At 52.9% G+C, this 21,233-nt stretch overlaps 1 protein-coding gene and 1 long non-coding RNA gene across 2 annotated transcripts in view; one reads left to right on the forward strand and one right to left on the reverse strand.

The window, feature by feature from the left end:
- Positions 1 to 469: 469 nt before the first annotated feature.
- Positions 470 to 17,732, reverse strand: LOC116822920 (sestrin-3-like). Its single transcript, XM_075068921.1, has 9 exons — positions 17,632 to 17,732; positions 8,170 to 8,369; positions 7,489 to 7,671; positions 6,539 to 6,772; positions 5,459 to 5,570; positions 4,630 to 4,748; positions 3,829 to 4,019; positions 3,010 to 3,154; positions 470 to 2,088 (listed from the first exon to the last, which is right to left on the reverse strand). The coding sequence occupies exons 2-9, from the start codon at positions 8,362 to 8,364 to the stop codon at positions 1,999 to 2,001; spliced, it is 1,269 nt and encodes a 422-aa protein (XP_074925022.1). The 5' UTR covers positions 8,365 to 8,369; positions 17,632 to 17,732; the 3' UTR covers positions 470 to 1,998.
- Positions 17,733 to 18,221: 489 nt separating this feature from the next.
- LOC116833383 (uncharacterized) overlaps positions 18,222 to 21,233 on the forward strand; it is a 47,441-nt gene continuing 44,429 nt past the window's right edge. The window contains exon 1 of the long non-coding RNA XR_012656425.1: positions 18,222 to 18,662. This is a non-coding gene — a long non-coding RNA (uncharacterized LOC116833383). The remainder of the gene's footprint in view (positions 18,663 to 21,233) is intronic.

Here is a 21,233-nt window from a genome sequence, read left to right on the forward strand (position 1 = left end):
GGGTGCTGTTGAGCAGAGTGCTGCAAGATGCCAGAGCTGTTTTGAACAGCAAGAGAAAAAGTGCTGCTGCGGGAGAGAGGAGATGGGGCTTGGCCAAAGCAGCACGGCTAGCAGTCTCCTTTACGAGGAGGGACAGTTCATCGGCTCCTATGGCCATGGTGCCAAAGGGCACCAGAGGGAAAAGAGGATTACCCTCAGTCTGACCAGCCAGGGAGCCCATACAGCACTGCTGCATCTCCATGGGCTCAGGCAAAGCCAGGAGACTTCAGGAACACAGGCACCACAGCACACAGATGACCAGACTTGCTGTAGAAAGCCTGCACAAGCTATGGCAGTGCAGCTCGGCCCTGCCTGCCACCAGCTCCGCAGGCAGAGCAGATGGACTACAGCACACTTGTACAAGGGCTGGCTCTCCAGCAAGGACACATGAAATTCCCCTTCCCCTGAAGAGAGATGAGCCAGATGCAGATTGTGTCAAACATAATTATATTTATAGCAAAAATAGGCGTTTTCTGTAACTTCCACAAAGGTTCTCTCCACACAAGTAACCAAGCTGACCAAAGCAGTGTGCCTCACACTCACCCTCCAGACTCCAGTTACAAGGAAGGTCCCAGCTGTGTCCTCATGCCCCAAAAAGCTCTTTGGAGAAGGGGCCTCTGTACACAGCCCTTACCTGAATCTCCCTCTGAAGCTGGGTCAGCCACTGAGCCACGGCTGGGGGTGCAGCACAGCATGCGCTCCTCCAGCCAGAGCGGGAACAAGGGTAGGGCAGGTTGTTACTCCTCAGTCCCTCCTGGGGTCACGAAGAGCACTGAAGCATGTGGATCCTGCCCATGGCAAAGAGAATGAGGTGCAGGCCTGCGCGTGGGTCATAGCTGGTGGATGGAGGCTGGTCAGTCAGGAGCTGCTCCAGTCCTGGGGCTGCCGTCCCAATAACAGGAGATGACTGAGGCAGTTTCAGTTGACCTGGCCTCTCAGTGAACAGGCCCATGGCCCACATGGCAATACTGAGCAGCAAGTGACCCATCCCAAGGCTAGTGGAGCCTTGGCTAGGACCCAGCTCATGTTTGGGTACAAAGGCCCCCCTGTGCTTTCTGTAGAAAGGGGGGGCTCGATAGGAGACCCCCCGAGGGTGAGATGCAGGTCCAAGAACCCAGCTCCACAGAAGTGAAACATTCCTAGCAGCCACCTCCAGGAGCTGGAGGAAAACAGCCTGTTCCTGGCACTGGGAGAATACAGCATGTTGATCATTGCACCTCCTCTGGAGTGCCACACCTTGACATATACTCAGCATGGTGCCACCAGGAGGCTGGCAGGCATGGCCAGAAGCGTATGCAGGAGGCTGGTTTCCCTCCAGTACTGTGCTGGGGAGGGGGAGGATATGCTCATCTCTGAGAATGTGGGTCATAACCAGTGCTCCTCCTTTCTGCTCTTCTGACTAAAGGAGTTTCAGCACACACCCACAAGCCACCCTACTGATTGTGATGCTCCACAGCAAGCTTCATCACCCCACAGCCGCTGCGTCTGAACAGCCAGCCATGCCCAGTGTGGTGATGCTGCAGTGCTGGAAAGGAAGCAAGCTTGCAGCTCTGCCCTAGGGCTGGAACGCACACAGGATCCAGCACTGGGCTGCCCCCATGGACAGGCTCCCTGTGCCGCCTGGGTGAAGGGGCTTCCACTGTGGATGGTTAGAGCCCATCTGTTTAAAGAGAGACATGCCCTCTCCCTGCCCGTCCTTTCCTCCCTGTCCCATGTCTTTGGGAGTCTGCCATGGACACATTCGAGTCTCCAGCTTCACACTGACATCACAGCAGCATGGAGTTGCCTCACAGCTTGGTAATTGCACATAACAAGGTCACTCATCGTGCCCCATAGAACAGTCAAGTACATTAGAGAAACCCATCGCAGCCAGTTCCAGCCCAATGGTTCAAGTATGGAGTCCATGGAAAGGCAGGGATGCCCGTGCTGCCCCTGCCATAACCCAGCCATCCCTGCTCTCTAGGAGATCATATACTGGGTAATTGCTTGCAGTGCATACAGGAGCTCAGCTTGCATTCTGGCTTCCAGGATGAGAAGGTTCACATGGACCTGAGGAAGCAAAAGAAGGGCTTAGGCTTGGTGCAGTTTGTGTAGCACAGTGATCTGCAGACCCCACTGTCAGGGCAAGCCTAAAGAGGGGCAGCCCCAGGGCACTGAGCCCTTCATGCCCAGTGTTTAAATGCTAATGGATTCCTTCTGGCCTGGGCAGGGAGTCCGTCAGCCTGTGTGGAGAGGATGGACTTGCAATGCGAGAGAACTGCTAATGCTGCAGGGTTATGAGCTGCCTGCAATGGAGAAACTGTGAGAGGGAGGGACATTCAAGTAGATCCAGACCAAGCCCTGTATGGACTTCATAGCTGTGTGGATTCAACTGTTCCTGGGGGTTTTATTTGACCACAAGTTCCCTGACTCCCCCAGCCTGTCATCATCTCTGCAGGAGCAGCTCTAGAGGATGCGGTACTTAGCGGGCCCTGTCTGCCAGAGCCTCCCATAGAGACTCACTCCAGTGGGAGAACAGCTACTCCTCACATGCGCCTTGCAAACAAGACTGGTGCTGAGGACAGTTCTCCCCTGCAGGGTAGACACGGACCATATGCAGAGGCATTGCTTCTCCCGGGTTACTGCAGCTGTTCAACACTGCGCAGCTCAGCACAGGTCACAGTGCAGCGGAGCACTGGTGCCTCAAGATTGCTTGCAGCTCCTTCAGTGATGAGGCCTCCAAGCGCCTCACTCCCTGATGCCCAGTTCCAGCCCCACAGGAGCACCCAGTCCCGTGTTCTCTGGATCCGCCCTGACACCTCTCTGGTTAGAAGGAAGGACCTTGTGTGCCAGGCTCAGGTCCCCTCCCACCTTTGGGCTCAACCCAACAGCTGCACAAGCTTTCCTTGAAGCACTGCTGGCTCTAAAAACTGGCCAAATAGACTACATGGAGATATTAGATGCGCCATGTTCTCCTCTGAGCCCCTGTACCTTTTCACTGTGCTTGAACTGCTTCCAGAACTGGCTGAACATTTCTGGGTTAGTCTTCTCTGGGTAACAAGTCACAGTTTTAATGTAAACCTTGAGCATACGCTCCAGAAAGTGATTCACTTCTGCGTAATCATAGTCGTCGTACCTGTGGGAAGAGTTCCAGGGCACATGTGAGAACCAGCTTCCACATGCCCACCTGCCACAACCTTCTCCAGGAGCAAGATAGCAGCCAGAGGAGCTGGAGTGACCACTTGTATTAGGCCGCTGCTGCTCACTTATCTGGAGGCACTAGGCTTACATACAGGAGTGGCAGCAGCTGACACACACCTTGGCTCAGGGGCAATGGACGCTTCCTAAAAGTTGGGGGGGCCACTGGTGCCCAAAACATGGCCCCATCCCCATGTCACTCCTTCTCCCCACTTGCTTCTCTCCTTCTCCCCCTCCCCCCCATTGCTCACTCTTACAGCCAGTAAGAAGTGGGAGGGCATAGCAAAACAATTCCACTGCTGCGTAAGCCATACCTGAGCCACTCCCACAAGACATCCCGAGAAGGGGCTGGGGGAGCACCATGGGCAACCTTGTCATCCAAAAGCTCAGCCAGGTTTGAAGGCTCATGTCAACCTATCCCTGCTTAATTCCTCATGGATTCTCTTAACCAGTCTACAAGGTTGGGGCACAGAGATAGCTGTAATGTCCCCTTTTCTCAGGCCAAGCTCCTCTCCCGGACAAATCACACATATGCTAGGAGTTAGATTTTCTCCAGTGACAACCCCATGTAGGCCTTGCACTGAGATCCCTTGCCCTGTAGAGCTGGGATACCTGATTCCGAACATGCAGTGGATATAGTTCCAGATGCCCCGTTTGAAGACGGAAGATTCACAGCCTTGCCGCTTGGCCATGGCATTGCTCTGGAGACCGTCAACTGTACGGAACTTCTCATCCAGGAGGTGGCCAACATCAGAGTAGAGTCTGTTTACCAGCGAGAATCCATGGTCTTCCCAGGAGTAATCCTGCCAAACAGAGCAAGATTCCTTCAGTGCCAGAGGGGGAAACTCAGCAACCTCATGAAATGAGCCAGTAGAAAAGCCACTGAGGCTGAAAGCAGCGTTGTGTCCAATGTCTCACAGACAGGACAAGCTCTTGCTGCAATCAGTACAGCAAGAGGTTTTCCTGCTTTGCCAGCAGCCAAACCCTGCCCTCAGTTACATCTGCCTCTAGTAGGGTTGTCCAGGTGCAAGAGAACACCTGATCCTGCTGTTGGAACTTTGGCAGCAAAGCTGTTGCTGAACAGAATCTGGCTCCCTCCCACACAGCTGTGCTGGATCTGCAACAGCAGAACACTTATTAGTCTCCAAGGTCAGTAGCTCTGACTCATCTCCCTCCACAACCTGCTTCGTGTAAGATGGGGCATCTTGACTGTCACTTTTCAGAGTGATGCCGCACCACGACATCTCTCTCATGGCCTCATATGGATGCTGCTGTTTTAATCTCAGGCATGTGAGCCTAGAGCAGCCGCATGGCACTCTCTCTCACCCTACTGTTGACATGGAACAAAGATCTTGGGCCCAGACTCTGCTCCTGCCTTCCAGGGTCACCCCATAAAGAGAGCAAAACACTCACCTGGACTCTAAATATCTGGGTCTGCTCTTCATCTCGCCTTGCAAAGTCCTGGTATCCAAAGTTAGGGTCCTGCACGTAGCAGGAGAGATCTGTGGCTCTGACGATTTCCCCATCAAAATCTGAGGAAAAAAAGAGCCCACCACCACCCATAGGGGAGATTAGAACAGATCTCCCACAAGTTTATGTTGCTTCTCTGCAGCATCCAGCAGCAAGGGGCATGGTCTCCCTCCAGAGAGATCTCCTGGGGCATGAAATCCCAACTCCCCACAGCATTACTGCCTCTCTGAGCTTGCAGAGCCAGCAAAGAGTCAATCCCAGCTAAGTGCTCTGGTACACATTTCATGAGTGTTACACCCCATCTAAACCATTCTCCCAGGGCAAAACTGATTCTTACAACACTCCCTGGGGCTTTCTTCACTTTTGAAATAGACAAATCAATGGCACTTCCCTTCCCTCCCTTGGGGAAAGAAGTCTCTTCAGCATCATTTCTCAGGTTCCCTAAAGCCATATTTGTCGTTTCCTCAGCTTTTCCTGCTCTCTACAGTCCTGGAAAACATCAGTCTTCTCCAATGATCTGGAAGGGTGTGGATTAACCAGTGTTAAGGACACTAACCCCCAATTCTACACTCCTGTGGCCCCCCACTAGATACTCTACAGTTCAAGGAGCTTGTAGGTAATTCTTTGTGGCACATCTTTCTAGTCCTACAAAGAGAGGAGAATCCTGAGTGGCACCTGCAGCCTCTACAGGACAGGCCTAAACTGGAGGCTTGCCGTTCTCCTGGCAGAGACCTCTGGGGTGCCAGATCTCCAGCCTGCCCCTTTAGATTACCTTCCTCTCTGTCTTGTGGTGGTGGCCTCATTTCCTCTCGGCCTTCAGTCTCCAGGTGGATCCTCTGGATACGTTCCCGGAGTGATTCAAGTTCTACGCAGGAATCCAGAGACTGTATGAGAAGACAATACACAACTGTTAATCAGCCAGCAGTCCTCGTTCCATTGGCCCTGTCATAAACAGATGCTAAGGGTTAATGTCTCCTTTACCTGTAAAGGGTTAAGAAGCTCAGTGAACCTGGCTGACACCAGACCAGAGGACCAATGGGGGGGGACAAGATACTTTCAAATCTTGGTGGAGGGAAGTCTTTGTTTGTGCTGTTTGTTTTGTTGGTTGTTCGCTCTTGGGGCTAAGAGGGGCCAGACGTGCAACCAGGTCTTTCTCCAATCTTTCTGAAACAGTCTCATGTTCAAAATAGTAAGTACTAGCTAGAAAAGGCAGATTAGTCTTATGTTTGTTTTCTTAACTTGTGAACGTGTATTTTGCTGGAAGGATTTTACCTCTGTTTGCTGTAACTTGAATTTCAGGCTGGGGGCGGGGGTCCTTCTAAGTCTATATGATCTGAATACCCTGTAAACATTTTTCCATCCTAATTTTACAGAGCTAATTTTTACTTTTTCTTTCTTTAATTAAAAGCTTTCTTTTTTAAGAACCTGATTGATTTTTTCCCCCCCTCATTTAAGACCCAAGGGGATTGGGTCTGAACTCACCAGGAATTGGTGGGGGGAAAAGGTGGGGGGGGAGGTTAATTCCTCTCTGTTTTAAGATCCAAGGAGTTTGGATCAGTGTAGTCTCTCGGGTAGCCCAGGGAGGGGAAAAGGAAGGGGGATGGTTTATTTCTCCTTGTTTTAAGACCCAAGGGGTTTGGGTCTTGGGTTCCCCAGGGAAAGTTTTGGGGGAACAGAAAGTGTGCCAAACACTATATTTTGACTGGTGGCGGCGCTATCAGATCTAAGCTATGAATTAAGCTTAGAAGGGTACATGCAGGTCCCCACTTTTGGACGCTAAAATTCAAACTGGGGGAAAAATACCTTGACAGGCCCCCTGGCCACTGGGAGAGTTAAATCCTTGGTGGCTCACCCGTTTGCGGTTGATGCGCAGCAATTCCAGATTACAGCTGTTCCCACTGGCGGACTCACAGAAACACTGGTTTCCTGGCAACGTTGACTTCAGTATGCTCCTGCCATCCAGCCACTCCTGCTCACAGCCACAACCAAAGACAAAGCTGGCGAGAGCATGGTAATGTGCCACGAGGACAACAGCGTGGACCAGCTCTGCCAGAGACCAGCTCTGCTCACTGATCTTCAGCAGCTTCTGTGGGGTAGGTCAGACAGAGACTGATAGCACAGCAAGAAAACAGACTGGGTTATTAGTATCAGAGGGTAGCCGGGTTAGTCTGTATCCACAAAAACAACAAGGAGTCCGGTGACACCTTAAAGACTAACAGATTTATTTGGGTATAGGCTTTCATGGGTAAAAAACCCACTTCTTCAGATGCATGGAGTGAAAGTTACAGATGTAGGCCTCTCCTGGAATTGACACCTCCTCATCCACCCTGATCAAACTGGCCCTGTCAACACTGTTCTCCACTTGTGAGGTAACTCCCTTCTCTTCAAGTATCATTATCATAGAATATCAGGGTTGGAAGGGACCTCAGGAGGTCATCTAGTCCAACCCCCTGCTCAAAGCAGGACCAATCCCCAGACAGATTTTTGCCCTGATCCCTAAATGGCCCCCTCAAGGGCTGAACTCACAACTCTGGGTTTAGCAGGCCAGTGCTCAAACCACTGAGCTATCCCTCCCCTCAAATATAATGCCTGCATCTGTAGACTGGATTACTGGCTGCCCCATCCATCAAGTGATTCACCCAAGGTCTCCTCCTTCTTCATGCCAGGCCCCCTTTCGAAGGAATCTGCAAGGGGACTGTGCATGATGGAAGGAGCGGGGAGCTCTAAGCCCTATGTTCCCTTCTCATTCCACCCATCAGCCCACATCCAGACTCTTCAAATCCATGTCCCACGTGCAGTTACCTCGATGTGTTCCTTGCTGATGAGCCAAGGCCGATGAGCCAGGATCTTGTTGATCTCATTAAGATTGCGGAGTTTGGGAGGGATGAAGTCCAGGCCCCGCAGCCACTGGGGATCTCCCCCGACTCGCAGGAACTGCAGCATGTGTAGATTCACCAGATACCAGCACTGGTGCCGAGCAGCTGCCTGCAAGATCAACTCAGACCCTGAGTGCATGAAGCACAGCCCTAGCAGCTTCTCCAGAGGACAGTGCAGTCTCCATGGGGCCAGGGACACCACCCAGATAACCAGCACAGGCAACTATCTGAAGACTCCAGCTGAGCATGAAGTCCAAGGCCACCCACCCAAAGAGAAGCTTTGGAGCCTGCCTAGGGCCAAGCCACAAAGGATATCAAAGCTCCTGCAGAGCGATGCAAGACACAGAACCTAACTGGGGCCTTCTGCAGGGAGAGGTGACCCCAGACTCTGGCAGCACAGCACAGACCGAGAGGAGAGCTCACCCTTGCCTCCCCCATCACTGAGCCTTCTGTGGAGACGTGGCAGCCACTAGACACTGGGCACCAGCCAGGCTAAGGACTGAGTGCTCTGGCTGGCTACCGTGATGCCCTGGCAGGTTGTTGCCATAGGGCCAGGAAGGAGGCCTTTACTTCAGCTGCTTTCCAAGAAGTGAGGGTTGGCACGTACCATGATGGCGATGTAGTGTCTGCAGGCAAATGGCAGTGGGCCGTCCATGTGAAGCAGGTAGTGCTGCATCTTGAGGAAGCTGTCCAGGTACTGCGGGTGGTAGCCCATCTGTTGTGTCACTGCCTCCAGGCGCCCCCGGCTGGCCAGCGCTTTCACAAACAGGAACTGTGGTCGCTCTTGGTCGCTACTGGTCATCTTCACTACCCGAGGGAGACAGAGCCGCAGTGTTAGAGCGGGCCCACTCCAGCAGGAGCTGGCTTTCACCTGGGGGCTTGGAGTCTGCTGGAGAGCTGAGAGGGGCTGAAATGGTGCTAGTCCCAGCATCGCAGCAATTGGCCCTCATAAGCACCCCCAGGGCTAAGAGAGAGAAGCAGAAAATGTCACAAAGGGGGAAGCTGAGGTTCCCTTGTTTCGAGGCAGATTCTTCCTATACGGCCCTCGACCCAAGCCCACTAAAGGGAAGGCCAGAAGTTTGAACCACAGCCATTTCTCTGGTTAGAGACTGCCATGCCAGGTTTGGCGATCCAAGCAAGGCTGAAACAGGAGGCCGATACCGGCTGCAAAGGGGGGAGCTTGTTTGTAAGAAGCATGACTTTACCCTCTTGTTAAACTGGAAGCTGCCTGGGTCATGTCCAGTTAGTGTGTGGAGCAGTCTCCCCGCTGGAAGGGCTGGAAGCACCACTGCTTGGGGCTCGAATAGTGGCTGAAGCTCTGGAGAATAGGAGTAATCTTGCATCTGCCCCATGGGGCTGGAACAAGAGGAATTCAGTAGAGGTTTTCCATTTCAGTGCGCAAGGCCTTCATCCCTACTCAGAAATTGCTCTCAAAATCTTGGAAGCAGCACTCCTGTGATGGTCTGGCTTTCTAGGGATGGCTAGTGCCTCTGGGCCTCCAGCCTGTGTCAGGTGACTGGGAGCACCTGTACAGCCAACAGTCCCATTCAAAAGCAGTGACTCAGCTCCTTTTGCATCCTTTTGGGAAGAATGCTGGAGGCAGGGAATATCCAGTAGCTAGCCCTGGTAGGAAGGCCCATACCTCCTCAGAGCAGCGAGTTGAGAGTACAAACAGTGGTGTCCTAGGATTTCCCTTCCTTGCAGGGGAACGTGGCCACAGGCAGTTTGCAGAAAAGCCAGTGCCTCGTTGTATCATTCCAGTGACAAGTCCAATTGTACGGGAGAAGGTCAGGGACTACAGGGCAATGCACATGAACCCCCATTATCCTCTTACAGCAAGTGCTTCTGACTAAGGGTTTCTTTTTTATGTACCTGTTACCATAGCATCTGGGCGCCATGGTCACTCAACCCAACAAGCGAGAGGCACAACTACTTTAACTGTGGGTGTCTGAAGGCAGGCATAACCTCTCGCCTTATTTAGTTAGCAATGAAGCACTCCTTCCCCAGTCACCCCCTTCTGCAAGCCCCCTTGGCTACATGCAGCAACAGGACCCATTAGGGAGTTCAAAGAGGAAGCCAATCCTCAACCAGACCCTGCCTGAGAGCTGGCTCTTTTGGCAAGAGCAACACCCACAGTTAATGCAGTGAAGAGGTCAACACTGAGATGCTTCTCTCCCCCGCCCTCTCCCACAAAACTGTGAGCTCACACTCACTCAGCCCATGGTGCCGGTCAGCTCCAGATAGCTCCTGGCCCACCAAGGCCACTGCAGACCGTGGAGTTATTCTCTCTGGCCAAGAGCTGAAGCCTCAGGAAAGCCAATACATGCTCCTGGTCCTTACAAGGACGGTGTGTGATCAGAACAGCAGAAAGCAACAGAGGACGTACATGCTAGAGAAAGAAAGCAGGCCCTTGCCCCACACCCCAGCTCGCTCTGGTCTTCACAGGTCGTTTGGCATGAAGACCACCTGAGGATTGGTTTGTTCCCCTCTGCTTACAGAGCCAGTCCCAGCCCAGCCAAGGGAGGAGCAATGCAGACAGGCCCAAGCAGTGGTTCTAACCTGTTGGTCAGAGTCACGTTTCCAGCTTGTGCCGAGCGTCAGGGCTCCTGTAGGTGAGAGGACTGGGTCCTATACAGGAATCCAGGCAGCACACTCTCAGCTGCAGCAAACCAAGAGTACAAGCTTGTTACCTATCCCAGGTAGATACTAGCCTGGAGAAGACAGGCCTATCTGTATCATCCAGTACAGGGGCACAGCAGACAAATTAGTTCTCTCCCCATCCTGGTGCTACACTAATATCTTCCTGAAGCAGTTTATTCTACTCTCTCACTGCCCCCACCACGCCAGCTAAAACCTCATGGGACAGCAGCTGCTCTTCGGTCGCAAACTGGCACTGCTGGGCAGGTACCGACAGCAAGCGCTTTTCTGCCCATAGTCAGTGGTATTCTCAGCTGCAGGCCCCACGGAAAGGGGATCAATATGTCAGCCCTGTTTGGGGTTGGTAGGCCAGAGCTCTTAGAGCGATACTGCAGCGAGTGCCTGAAGTTAACCAAGGGACCACTGGGCTAGAAGTGAACCCAGCATGCCACTGAATACTGACCATTTTCTAGCTAGCCTGTGTGTTTTTAGCCCTGGGGCTAATGAGATTAAAGACCTTAAAAATTCTGTCATTCCAGCTTCCACCTTGCTTTCCCTTCCCGCTCTTAACTCTCACCCAGTTTCAGCAGCCACTGTTTCAGCCACCAGATCTATAAACCTGTGCTTGTCCAGAAGCTTGGAATGTAGCTCCTAAGTGATCTAGAAGGTTATTTTTTAACTGCTAGAGTGACAACAATATTGAGGGATGGAAAAGCCAGACTGCATCAGCAACCAGTCACCCAACTGAACTCTCTTTCCATTAGCTCATTTATCTGTACGTTAATATTGCAAGACTTAATAGCGACAAAAGCTTACGTGAAAACTCATTTGTGGCTTTGCTGTAGCTCCTTCTCCCAGTGAAGCCCATAATCCTGCCACAGTCCTGCCCTTTTGGGGACAGGAGACAACAAGCTCAATCTCTTTGAGGGCAGAACGAGCACTACCCAGTTGCAAAGGTATTTGCAAGAACATCTGAGCCCAGTTTTGCTCCATTGCCTGTAGCAGGGTTGTGGGGGGACAACCGCCCCCAGTGGATATAAATAAAAGAGGTGCCTGGCTCATCTTGTCAGTGTGCAGCAGGGGAGAACAAGCCAGAAATCTGTGCTGAGTCTTCTGGGTGCGCGCACTCCCCAGACAAGGGGAATTCTGCCTCCTTAGAGGAGGAAGGCCTCAAATAATATACATTGACTCTTTCAGAGTCCTGTGAAACTCTGCAGCTACCTGAGACAAGCCATGGCTGTATCCCCCGGGGAAGATATCCAAACAGAGGACCAGGAATTTCCTGTCACACACAAAGGCCTAGGAAAGTATTGGGCAGTTGCCCCAGCTATCGCTGCGATTCTCCTATTGTTCCAGCTGCTGCTGCAGGCTACCAGGCCTTGCTGCTATCTCAGGGGCTCTCCAGAGCAGCTAGCCCAGGGGTGATGAGGCACATGAGCTTATTAGGGTATGGCTACACTTGAAATTTCAGAGCCACGGTGTGGTCGGAGCGCCAGCTCTCCCAGCGCTGCACGTAAACCACATCCTCTCCGGGTGTAGCTTGCAGCGCTGCCACCCTGATTACACTGAGGCTTTACAGCGCTGTATCTTGCAGCGCTCAGGGGGGTGTTTTTTCACACCCCTGAGCGCGAAAGTTGCAGCGCTGTAAAGTGCCAGTGTAGCCAAGCCCTTAGATATCAAAGAATAAGCAAGCAGTAAGGGGGCTCTTCGCTCATCGTTTACTTCTTTCTAGCTGCTGGGGAACTCTCCACAATGACTCCCAAGAGCTCTTGGAGTGCCTCTCTCCTGCTCCGTAACCCTGCCTCAGTGACTTGGGGTCCCCTGCAGCAGGGATTCCCACAAGCCACTGCAGTGGCGGCCAGGCTCGAGGCAGAGGAAAGAGGTGCATCAAATTTTAATCACTGCTCTTATAAAAGTCCACAGTGCCCCTTCAGGGGTGCTGGAACAATGTGTAAAGTGGGGCGCTGAAGGCCATTGACCCAAACTGTAAATCCTGCATATGATGGAAAGCACTGTACACCAGGTGGTGCGGCAGCCCCCTCAGCATCTCTGTGCCCCTTAGATCTGGGAACAATGGCAACAACACAGGCCCAGCAAATTATTTCATTCTAGGGGACACTGCAGTGCATGTGCAGCTTTGGAGCCCACTGTTGCCTGTGCATTGGAAGAAATCTAGTCACTGCTGGAGCTTCAATTCAGTTTGCCCTAGAGCCACAAAACAGGCTTCGCTTTTAACAGTGGGACTTTTGAGAGGCTATTCGAAGACAGTAATGATCAGAAAAGTGAGTAAGCAGAAATACCCTCAGTTTGCTCAACATGCCTTCTCCTGGCACATCTCCAGGTCCTCCCACACTCCAAAAAACACAACCTGTCAGTAAACACGTTTTTGCTTCTTTTAGAAATGCAGAAGTCAGTGGTGCTGCAGGAGGGGAAGCCAGATTCTATTCTGTGTTACCCATCAGTGCCAATACCGGTTTCTTGTGATCCTGCAAGAGGCAGGAGAAGCTGCCTGGATTGTCTGTGAAGCTGGCCTGGGTGGTGTTTTAGGAAGTAGCCCTGGGGCTTGTAAATGAAGCCAGTCTGACACAATCAGAAAGTGGTTGCCATTAAAATCTTTTACTATTCTGCCTTTGCATTCCCCCCCTTTTCTGGGCAGAGGATTTTGCAGCATACAATGTCAACCCCTCAAAGTACAAACACAGGCCCAACCACAGGAACCAGCAGTCTCTCTCATTGGGTCATTTTGGGGCTTCGCAGACTAAAACACTCCCAAGCACATGGGCAGATGTGACAGAGGGACACTTATCCCTTCCCTACTCCCTCTGCTTCTACTGGATGCAGAAGGAAACTGCTTTCAGCCTGGGATCCTAACACCCATACCCGCACATAAAGGCAAGTTAGATGCCTTGTTGTGCATCCTTCCCAGGATACTCCAGTGTCCCAACCCTCTTCAATGGGGCCTTCCTCATCCCCTCTTCCAGGATACCTCATTCATTCTCCGGCTTCTGTTTCACTCTCTAATCCGGTCCAGCCCCTCTGTGCAAGTCTGGACTTGAGATGGTCTCTGCAAATGGCCTTCTCACAGCACCAGCTCATACTCCACAGAGAAACAAGAGCTCCTTATACCCTCCCCCCGCAACAGCACTGTCAGCGTGTCCCAGACTCTCACTCATGCTTTCAGTGGATTCTCCCCATCAGCTCCAAAATCCATCTCTTACCTCTCTATCCTCGCTCCCAAACCCTGTCCCATCCAGCTACTGCAGCTTTCCCTGAGTCTCACATCGGCAGCCCAGCTGGAGTTCTCTCCCCAGACTCCTACCTTGGATTCACTTCACCATCTGTGTCACATTTCAACTCCCCATTCCCACCTTCAGGGACCTGCACAACTCCACCCCACCTTTGTCTTTGCCGTGGCTGCTACCTTCCCGATTCAGGGACTAAGGTCAAACTCTGCCTTTTCTCATGCTGCGCCCTACATGGGAAACATCCTCCCAATCCCATGGCCACCCTCCTCGGAGCTCATTCATTAGCCAACCTTACCCATTACATTCTTGTAAAACGCAGAATCCAAGGTGGAACCACCAAGATGTGCACATAGTGGTGGCTGTGTGAACTTTCTGGGTTGGTTACCTCCAGCTGTGCTCTGAATAAATTTAATGTTAGCTCCTCAGGCCAGGTTGCAAGCAAGCACACCTGGGACGCAGGAAAAATAAAAGGTAGGAAGCTTGCAATCCTGCCCAAGGGCACCTGCCCTGACATTCCCAGAAGACATCTTTTGCCAAAGCCAGAACAGAGAACAGTCCAAAAATCGTACTCCCCTTTGATAGGCTGACAAGTGCCTGATCCAAGAGCCTGAGGGTCTCACTGGGGTATTCACATTGGTTCAAAGGCTGAATGCTAATTGACATTCTCCTCCCAGCTAGAGCACGCAGCTCTGAATGCCAGCCGGTTTCCAGTTTTATAGACTGTAAGCTCCTCAGGACAGGAGCTGAGTTTTGTACAGTTCCCAGATGCCACTTCATCTGAATTCACCACATCTCTGCCCTCTGTTCCAATGGTTTAAACTTCCTGGGGCCAGAGTCCTGCCAACGCAGGTGCTGACCAACATGGAAATGCACAATGCAACCAGGCTTTCCTGTTCCACGCTAGGGGAGGTCGGCCAATCAACAGCTGAGCCAAGCAGCACTGACCAATCCTCTATGAACAGGATGCATGCAAGGGAGAGTCAAGCCAGCCACCTTCCCAGCTCACAGCTCCAAAACAGAGAGGCAGAAGAGAGACTTTTCAGAACATCTACCACACAGACTAGAAGAGGGGCTCATGAGCAATGGGATTCCCATAGGATAGCAACAATGCTCAGTGCAGACAGCCTTGAGTTCCTCAGCCATCAATACAGTAAGACTAGATACATTTAAACAGTGACCTAGAGGCTTTTCAATCTTCCAGGAGTCAGTGTCCCTTGGCAGTGCCGGTCCCACCCTGAAGGTGCCGGGAGGATGGCAATTCGGGGATGCAGCAGGGTTTGATGACAGCAGCAGCAGCTTGAAGAGTCTCCCCAGCCCTGGGGAGGATGTGCAAGTGTTCTGGTGTAAGGCGTACATGCCAAGGCTCTCCTGATTCAATACACTATTTGAAATCTTAAATGGCTTTTACTGCAGTTCTTTGGGAAGCTCCTGTTCTCCTTCACTGCCTAGCAGCTCTCTGTACAGAGAGGAGCAGCAGTGCAAAATTACCCAGCTCTACACCGCAAGGTGGGCCTTTCCCTCTCCACCTCCCAACTTCCCCTTTCTTAAGGGCATTTGTTAGCTCTGGCAGTGGCACAAAAGTCTTGGCTTTGGTGCATTTTTAGGCTGGTGACAATGCTGTGGCCCCACTTCCCAGGCTCAGAGGCCATAATCCCAAGCACTGCATTTGCAGCTTGTCCCCTGTATTGCTGCCTTTAGTCCCTTCCCACTAGCTCCAGGGCTGAGCTCCCAAAACCAGATCTGAGTTCTGGCTCAGCCTAAAGCCAAGTGATGTCATTCTGTCAGCAAGAGAAGCAGCATGCAGAGCAGCACATGCTGCAGCAAACAGCTCTCGCTCGCTTTCTATGGGTCTGTGCTTTCTGCTCCTCTGGGCTTGGCTCCTGACCCCCACTGGACTCAGGCAAGTGCCCAGCCCGCCCTTGAGGGTTTGGAAGTCACTCGGAGCTATTCAGACACTCCCCACAAGTTCCCATTTGAAGAAGCCTGTGGAGCCTGGTTACTGTACATTAATGAAACCTAAATCAACTCATGTCCATCTTCCCAGGGTCACTTCCAAAAGCAGGCATAGGAAGCAAGGGCAAAAGAGATTTGTTCTCTTCTCCCCACATCAGGTACACTGCCAGGAGTGGGGCGCACCCTGGCTGTGTAAAAACCTGTAAGCTCTGTTCAGGTACTGTGGGCCTCTTGGGAGTCCACAACAGGTCACACCCCACCTCAGCAGGGGACCCAGCACAGGGGTGATGAGCAGTAAATAACTGTCTGCAGAGGGAGACACTGAACCACCCATCAATGCATGTCAGGATGGAGCGTGTTCTACACCCATGGCTCCAGTGAGAATTCCACTGCCCAGGACTCCAGAAACCCCACGCCATACAGGTGGCTCTGGAGGCTCTCTTCTCCCCCCTTCTCTCCCTGGCTATTTGGTATCCCAAATTCCCAAATCTATTAACCATGCATAGCAATTTCAGTCTACCAGTAGCTGCAGGCTCTCTATAGAGCCTTTCCAGTGTCAGGGAGTAACTCTAGAAGACAGCCCCCAAGGTACTGGGGAGAAGGCTGACTGACAAGTAAGCAGGGGGGGAGGCGAAGACACAGGACTCAAACTCACCATGCCTGAAGCATCAGAGTCTGGCTCTAGACTATTGCACTGCAGGGCCCGCTTGGTCAGCAGGACACAGCACAGGCACAGCCCCAGGATACAGCACATACGCGGGCTGCTGTCAGAGCTAGGAAACAGGGCAGGCTCCGTGGATCATGGCAAGTCCAGTAGAGACACTGGAGATTTGCCGGGGGGGACGGGCGCACTTTAATCTGAAGGCTGGCGGGAACTCCAGGGAGCCAGGCACTGGGAACGCTTCAGCAAGGCAGCCCTGCGTTAGGGTCAGTCCCCGGGACTCCCCTGGAGCAGCGCAGGGAAGCGAGCACGTCCCCAGCCTCTGCTCCTGCAAGAGCCCCCGGCCCGGCCCGGCCCGGCCCCCTCCATTGTCTCTCCAGCCGCAGCGCCGGCGCAGCGCCCCCGGCGGGCAGCAGGAGCAGTGCGGGAGGAAAGGAGAAAAACAACTTTGATTGGCAGTGATGGGGAGGACGAGGCATCAGCATCCCAGGACAAAGACCCTGCACAGGCTCGGGAGATGCTCCTGCCCCGGCACCTGCCGGCGGGACGGGGCGGCTCGTGCGCCCGGCGCGGGCTCGCTGCGGAGTGTAGCCGTGCGGGCGAGGAAAGGTGCCTTGGGACTGCGGGGCCAGGCGCCCGGGCAGCGTCCAGGCTCCGTCCCAACTTCCCCAGGGGCCGATTAGCGCGGGAGAAGGGGGCGGGGCCCCCCGGAGGCCGGAAGATCTACACAGCTCTGAGTGCAGCGCGATGGGGGACCCCGAACTGGGACGGACGGTCACCCGCGTCCCCACCTGGCCCTGTAGCCGCTGGCACTGGTTTCCGGGAGGGGGCCACTGGAGCTCGACTAGCCCTGCAGCCGGTGGCACTGGTTACCGCGGGGGGGGGGGGCGGGCGCTGGAGCTCGCCTGGCCCTGAAGCCTCTGGCACTAGTTTCCGCGGGGGGGAGGCACTGGAGCTCGCCTGGCCCTGCAGCCGTGGCACTGGTTTCCGCGGGGGCGGAACTGGGGGCACTGGAGCTCGCCTGGCCCTGCAGCCGCTGGCACTAGTTTCCGCAGGGGGAGCACTGGGGCACTGGAGCTCGCCTGGCCCTGCAGCTTTCTGGCACTAGTTTCCAGGGGGGGGCACTGGAGCTCGCCTAGCCCTGCAGCCTCTGGCACTAGTTTCCAGGGGGGGGGCACTGGAGCTCGCCTAACCCTGCAGCCTCTGGCACTAGTTTCCGGGGGGGGGGGCACTGGAGCTCACCTGGCCCTGCAGCCTCTGGCACTGGTTTCCATGGGGGGGCACTGGAGCTCGCCTGGCCCTGCAGCCGCTGCACTAGTTTCCAGGGAGGGGGGGCACTGGAGCTCGCCTAACCCTCCAGCCTCTGGCACTAGTTTCCAGGGGGGGGGGGCACTGGAGCTCGCCTGGCCCTGCAGCCGCTGGCACTAGTTTCCGAGGGGGGGGGCACTGGAGCTCACCTGGCCCTGCAGCCTCTGGCACTAGTTTCCAGGGAGGGGGGGGGCACTGGAGCTCGCCTAACCCAGCAGCCGCTGGCACTGGTTTCCGCGGGGGCGGGGGGAGCACTGGAGCTCACCTGGCCCTGCAGCCGCTGACACTGGTTTCCGCGGGAGTGCTTCGTACTCGGGGCACACAGGATCATGGTGAGCAGCCTGACGGTACCTGCCCGCTCCAGCCGTCTGCCGGGGGCTCTGCAAGCCGGGTTAGAGCAAAGAGCTGGAGCCCGAAGGGGGCGTGCCCGGTGTACAACAGCGACCAATCGCTGTGGAGATGGGCGAGGACGCTATGATCCCTCAGCCAATCAGAACCAAGGAGCTGGAATCCGGCCGGGAGGGGGCGGTGGCTTGCAGGACCACGTGGACGAGGGTGGAAAGTTACCTGCCTGTCAAGTGGTGTAGTCCCGCCCACTCCCGGGGAAAGGGGCGGGGCCTCGCGCTGTGGGCTGTTCTGCTGGTCCCGCCCCTCAAAGGAGGCGGTGGCCTGAGCCCGCAGGCTGTGCTCGTGTGGGGGTCGGGGCCGGTTCTCCTACCACTTTGCGAACGGAGGTGGGTCCTGGAGCTGGGTGGGGGGAGAAGCTGGAGCAGCTGCAAGCCTTCCTGCTCCTACCCCCCTCCAGCAGCCTGGGGGCTGCAGCCTGGTGCCCCTGGGGCTGGGAAGTCTCCTCTTGTTCCAGGCAGTAGCTGGGCAGGCAGGAGCTGTGCACGGGAAGGCCACTTGCCAGCCCAGCAACTTCCAGACTGACCTTGGTGGTGCCCCAGGGAAGGGCTGGGTGCTGCTCCCGGCGCCTGGTGCCATGCAGGAACAGCTGGCATGGCCTCTTCTGGCTTGGCTCCTTCCTCCCGTTTCTCTCTGGTTTCTCTCCTTCAGGCAGTCAATTTTATTCTCCTTGTTTGTCTTTCTTGCAGATTCTCCTCACCCCCATCTTGATTATTCTGTTGGGCATTTAACTTCTCATTCCCTCCCCCTGCTCCCACACTGCGAAGGCTGAGTTAAGAGCTGCGGGAGCAACGGCGAGAACCTCAGCAGGCAGGCTGCTGGCTGGGTTGGCAGCCAGTCCATGTGCGCTGTGGTTACAGCCTGCTGCATTGGTGGCTGTACTCAGGGAAGGTGAGTGACTTCCTTGGAGTTACTTATAGATGTGCAATGTAGGAGGGAGGGTGTAGCTGGATTGGCATAGCTATCCCGTTAGTATGGATCTTCTCTGCTCTGTGCCCCCATGAACTATCGGCCCAGCCCCCACAATGAGAAACATTGTATGAGCAGAGGCTGATCTAAAAGATGGAGCCTCCAAGCACTGGGGTAGAAAGACCAGTAGCTTCTGCCCTTCCCCCAGCAGCTCGTGGCAAGAAGCTAGGCTTCTCAGCTGGACCTTGCCCCAGCCCTCACCAGTGGAGGCCCTAGCCTCCTCTTTCTGTCTCTTCCTCTGGCTAGTAGGTTCATTCCTTCATATGGCAGATGTCTTCTCAAGACCTTACGCTGGTCAGTAGAACATAAGAACGGCCGTACTGGGTCAGACCAATGGTCCATCTAGACCAGTATCCTGTCTACCAACAGTGGCCAATGCCAGGTGCCCCAGAGGGAGTGAACCTAACAGGTAATGATCAAGGGATCTCTCTCCTGCCATCCATCACCGCCCTGTGACAAACAGAGGCTAGGGACACCATTCCTTACCCATCCTGGCTAATGGCCATTAATGGACTTAACCACCATGAATTTATCCAGTTCTCTTTTAAACCCTTTTATAGTCCTAGCCTTCACAACCTCCTCAGGCAAGGAGTTCTGCAAGCTGACTGTGCGCTGCGTGAAGAAGAACCTCCTTTTATTTGTTTTAAACCTGCTGCCCATTAATTTCATTTGGTGGCACCTAGTTCTTGTATTATGGGAATAAGTAAATAACTTTTCCTTATCTACTTTCTCCACATTATTCCTGAATTTATACACCTCTTTCATATCCCCCCTTGTCTCCTCTTTTCCAAGGTGAAAAGTCCCAGTCGTATTAATCTCTCCTCATATGGGACCCATTCCAAACCCGTAATCATTTTAGTTACCCTTCTCTGAACCTTTTCTAGTGCCAGTATATCTTTTTTGAGATGAGGAGACCACAGCTGTACGCAGTATTCAAGATATGGGTGTACCATCGATTTACATAAGGGCAATAATATATTCTCCGGCTTATTCTCTATCCCCTTTTTAATGAGTCCTAACATCTTGTTTGCTTTTTTGACTGCCTCTGCACACTGTGTGGACATCTTCAGAGAACTATCCATGATGACTTCAAGAGATTTTTCCTGATTTATTGTAGCTAAATTAGCCCCCATCATATTGTATGTATAGTTGAGGTTATTTTTTCCAATGTGCATTACTTCTACATTTATCCACATTAATTCATTTACCATTTTGTTGCGCCAATCACTAGTTTTGTGAGATCTTTTTGAAGTTCGTCCACAGTCTGCTTTGGGCTTAACTATCTTAACAGGGAGGGATTTCAGCTCAGGGTTATTGAGCATTTGGCCTGCTAAATCCCAGGTTGTGAGCTCAATCCTTGAGAGGGGCCATTTTAGGTATTTGGATTGGGTCCTTCTTTTAGCAGCATCTCGGTAGTTGGACACTATGATCTCCTGGCGTCCCCATTCCAACGGGCGGCTAATGAACTATGATGTCTAATCATGTAGCAGGTTTATGGTATCATCTGCAAAAGCGGTGTTACCGCTCGTCTTTCACCTTTTTACCATGTTGCCCTTTTCTCCCAGGAAGTCAATTTTAAGAATAAGTTGAATAAGTACGATTGGTCCTAATGGCACAGACCTTCGCGGAACCACCACTAGTTACCTCGCCTCTCCAATTTTTTTTTCTGGAATTTACCAACTTAATTCCACCGGCTTTGGTTCCCGGGCTTGAGTGTGTTCCGCGCTTATTTCCCGTGTCTTTTTAACTTTTTCAGGATGGGGTTTTATTATCCATGAAAAAGGACCTTCCTTTTTATCCCATGACAACTTAATGTACGTAAGAGCCTTATGGTGAGGGGTGGAACCTTCTCAAAGTGCTTTCTGGAAAATCTAAGTAACACTATGGTCTCTGAATCCCCTTGTCCCGCATGTTTTGTTGAACAGCTTAAGTAAACTCCAATAGATTCAGTAAGACGAAGGCATTTTCCCTCTTACAGCAAACCATGTTACTTTTTCCCAACAATATAGGTGTTCTCTTGCTGTGTGTCTAGACAATTTTAATTCCCTTGACTATGTTTCAAGTCATCTTCCCGGGTACTGACGTTAGATTTCTGTTGTAATTCCGGTCACCTCTAGAGCCCTTTTTAAGGATATCTGGTGTTACATTAGGCTATCTTCCATCATTGGGTTAGCAGAGCGATTCTAAAGGACAGGATACAAACCAGTAAGTTGATGAGTTTCACACTTCACATTTTAGTCTTTCAAACCCTTGGGTGATGCCCTCCGGTCCTGGTGACTTGTTAATGCTTGATTTATCAATTAATTCGCAAACCCTCCTCTAGTGACACTTCAAATCTGTGAGCAGTTTCCTCAGATTTGGTCACCTACAAGAAGCCCGGCTCAGGTTATTGGAATCTTTCCCGACCTAACACGCTATCTCGCTCTCCTAACATCCTCAGCGCATGAAGAACTGCGTGCATCAGGAGAAAGCAATCGGAATTTTCGTTAGGGC

The sequence above is a fragment of the Chelonoidis abingdonii genome, chromosome 8 (genome assembly GCF_003597395.2).
Source record: "Chelonoidis abingdonii isolate Lonesome George chromosome 8, CheloAbing_2.0, whole genome shotgun sequence".
Lineage (NCBI taxonomy): Eukaryota > Metazoa > Chordata > Testudines > Testudinidae > Chelonoidis > Chelonoidis abingdonii.

Excerpts from the sequence above, each read along its gene's own strand:
- LOC116822920 (XM_075068921.1), bottom strand. The coding sequence starts at position 8,364 with ATGACCAGTAGCGACCAAGAGCGACCACAGTTCCTGTTTGTGAAAGCG. Across the intron at positions 4,020-4,629 it reads CCCAGATATTTAGAGTCCAG|GATTACTCCTGGGAAGACCA; the intron begins GTGAGTGTTTTG and ends TCTGTTTGGCAG. Across the intron at positions 2,089-3,009 it reads AGTTCAAGCACAGTGAAAAG|GTCCATGTGAACCTTCTCAT; the intron begins GTACAGGGGCTC and ends TTGCTTCCTCAG.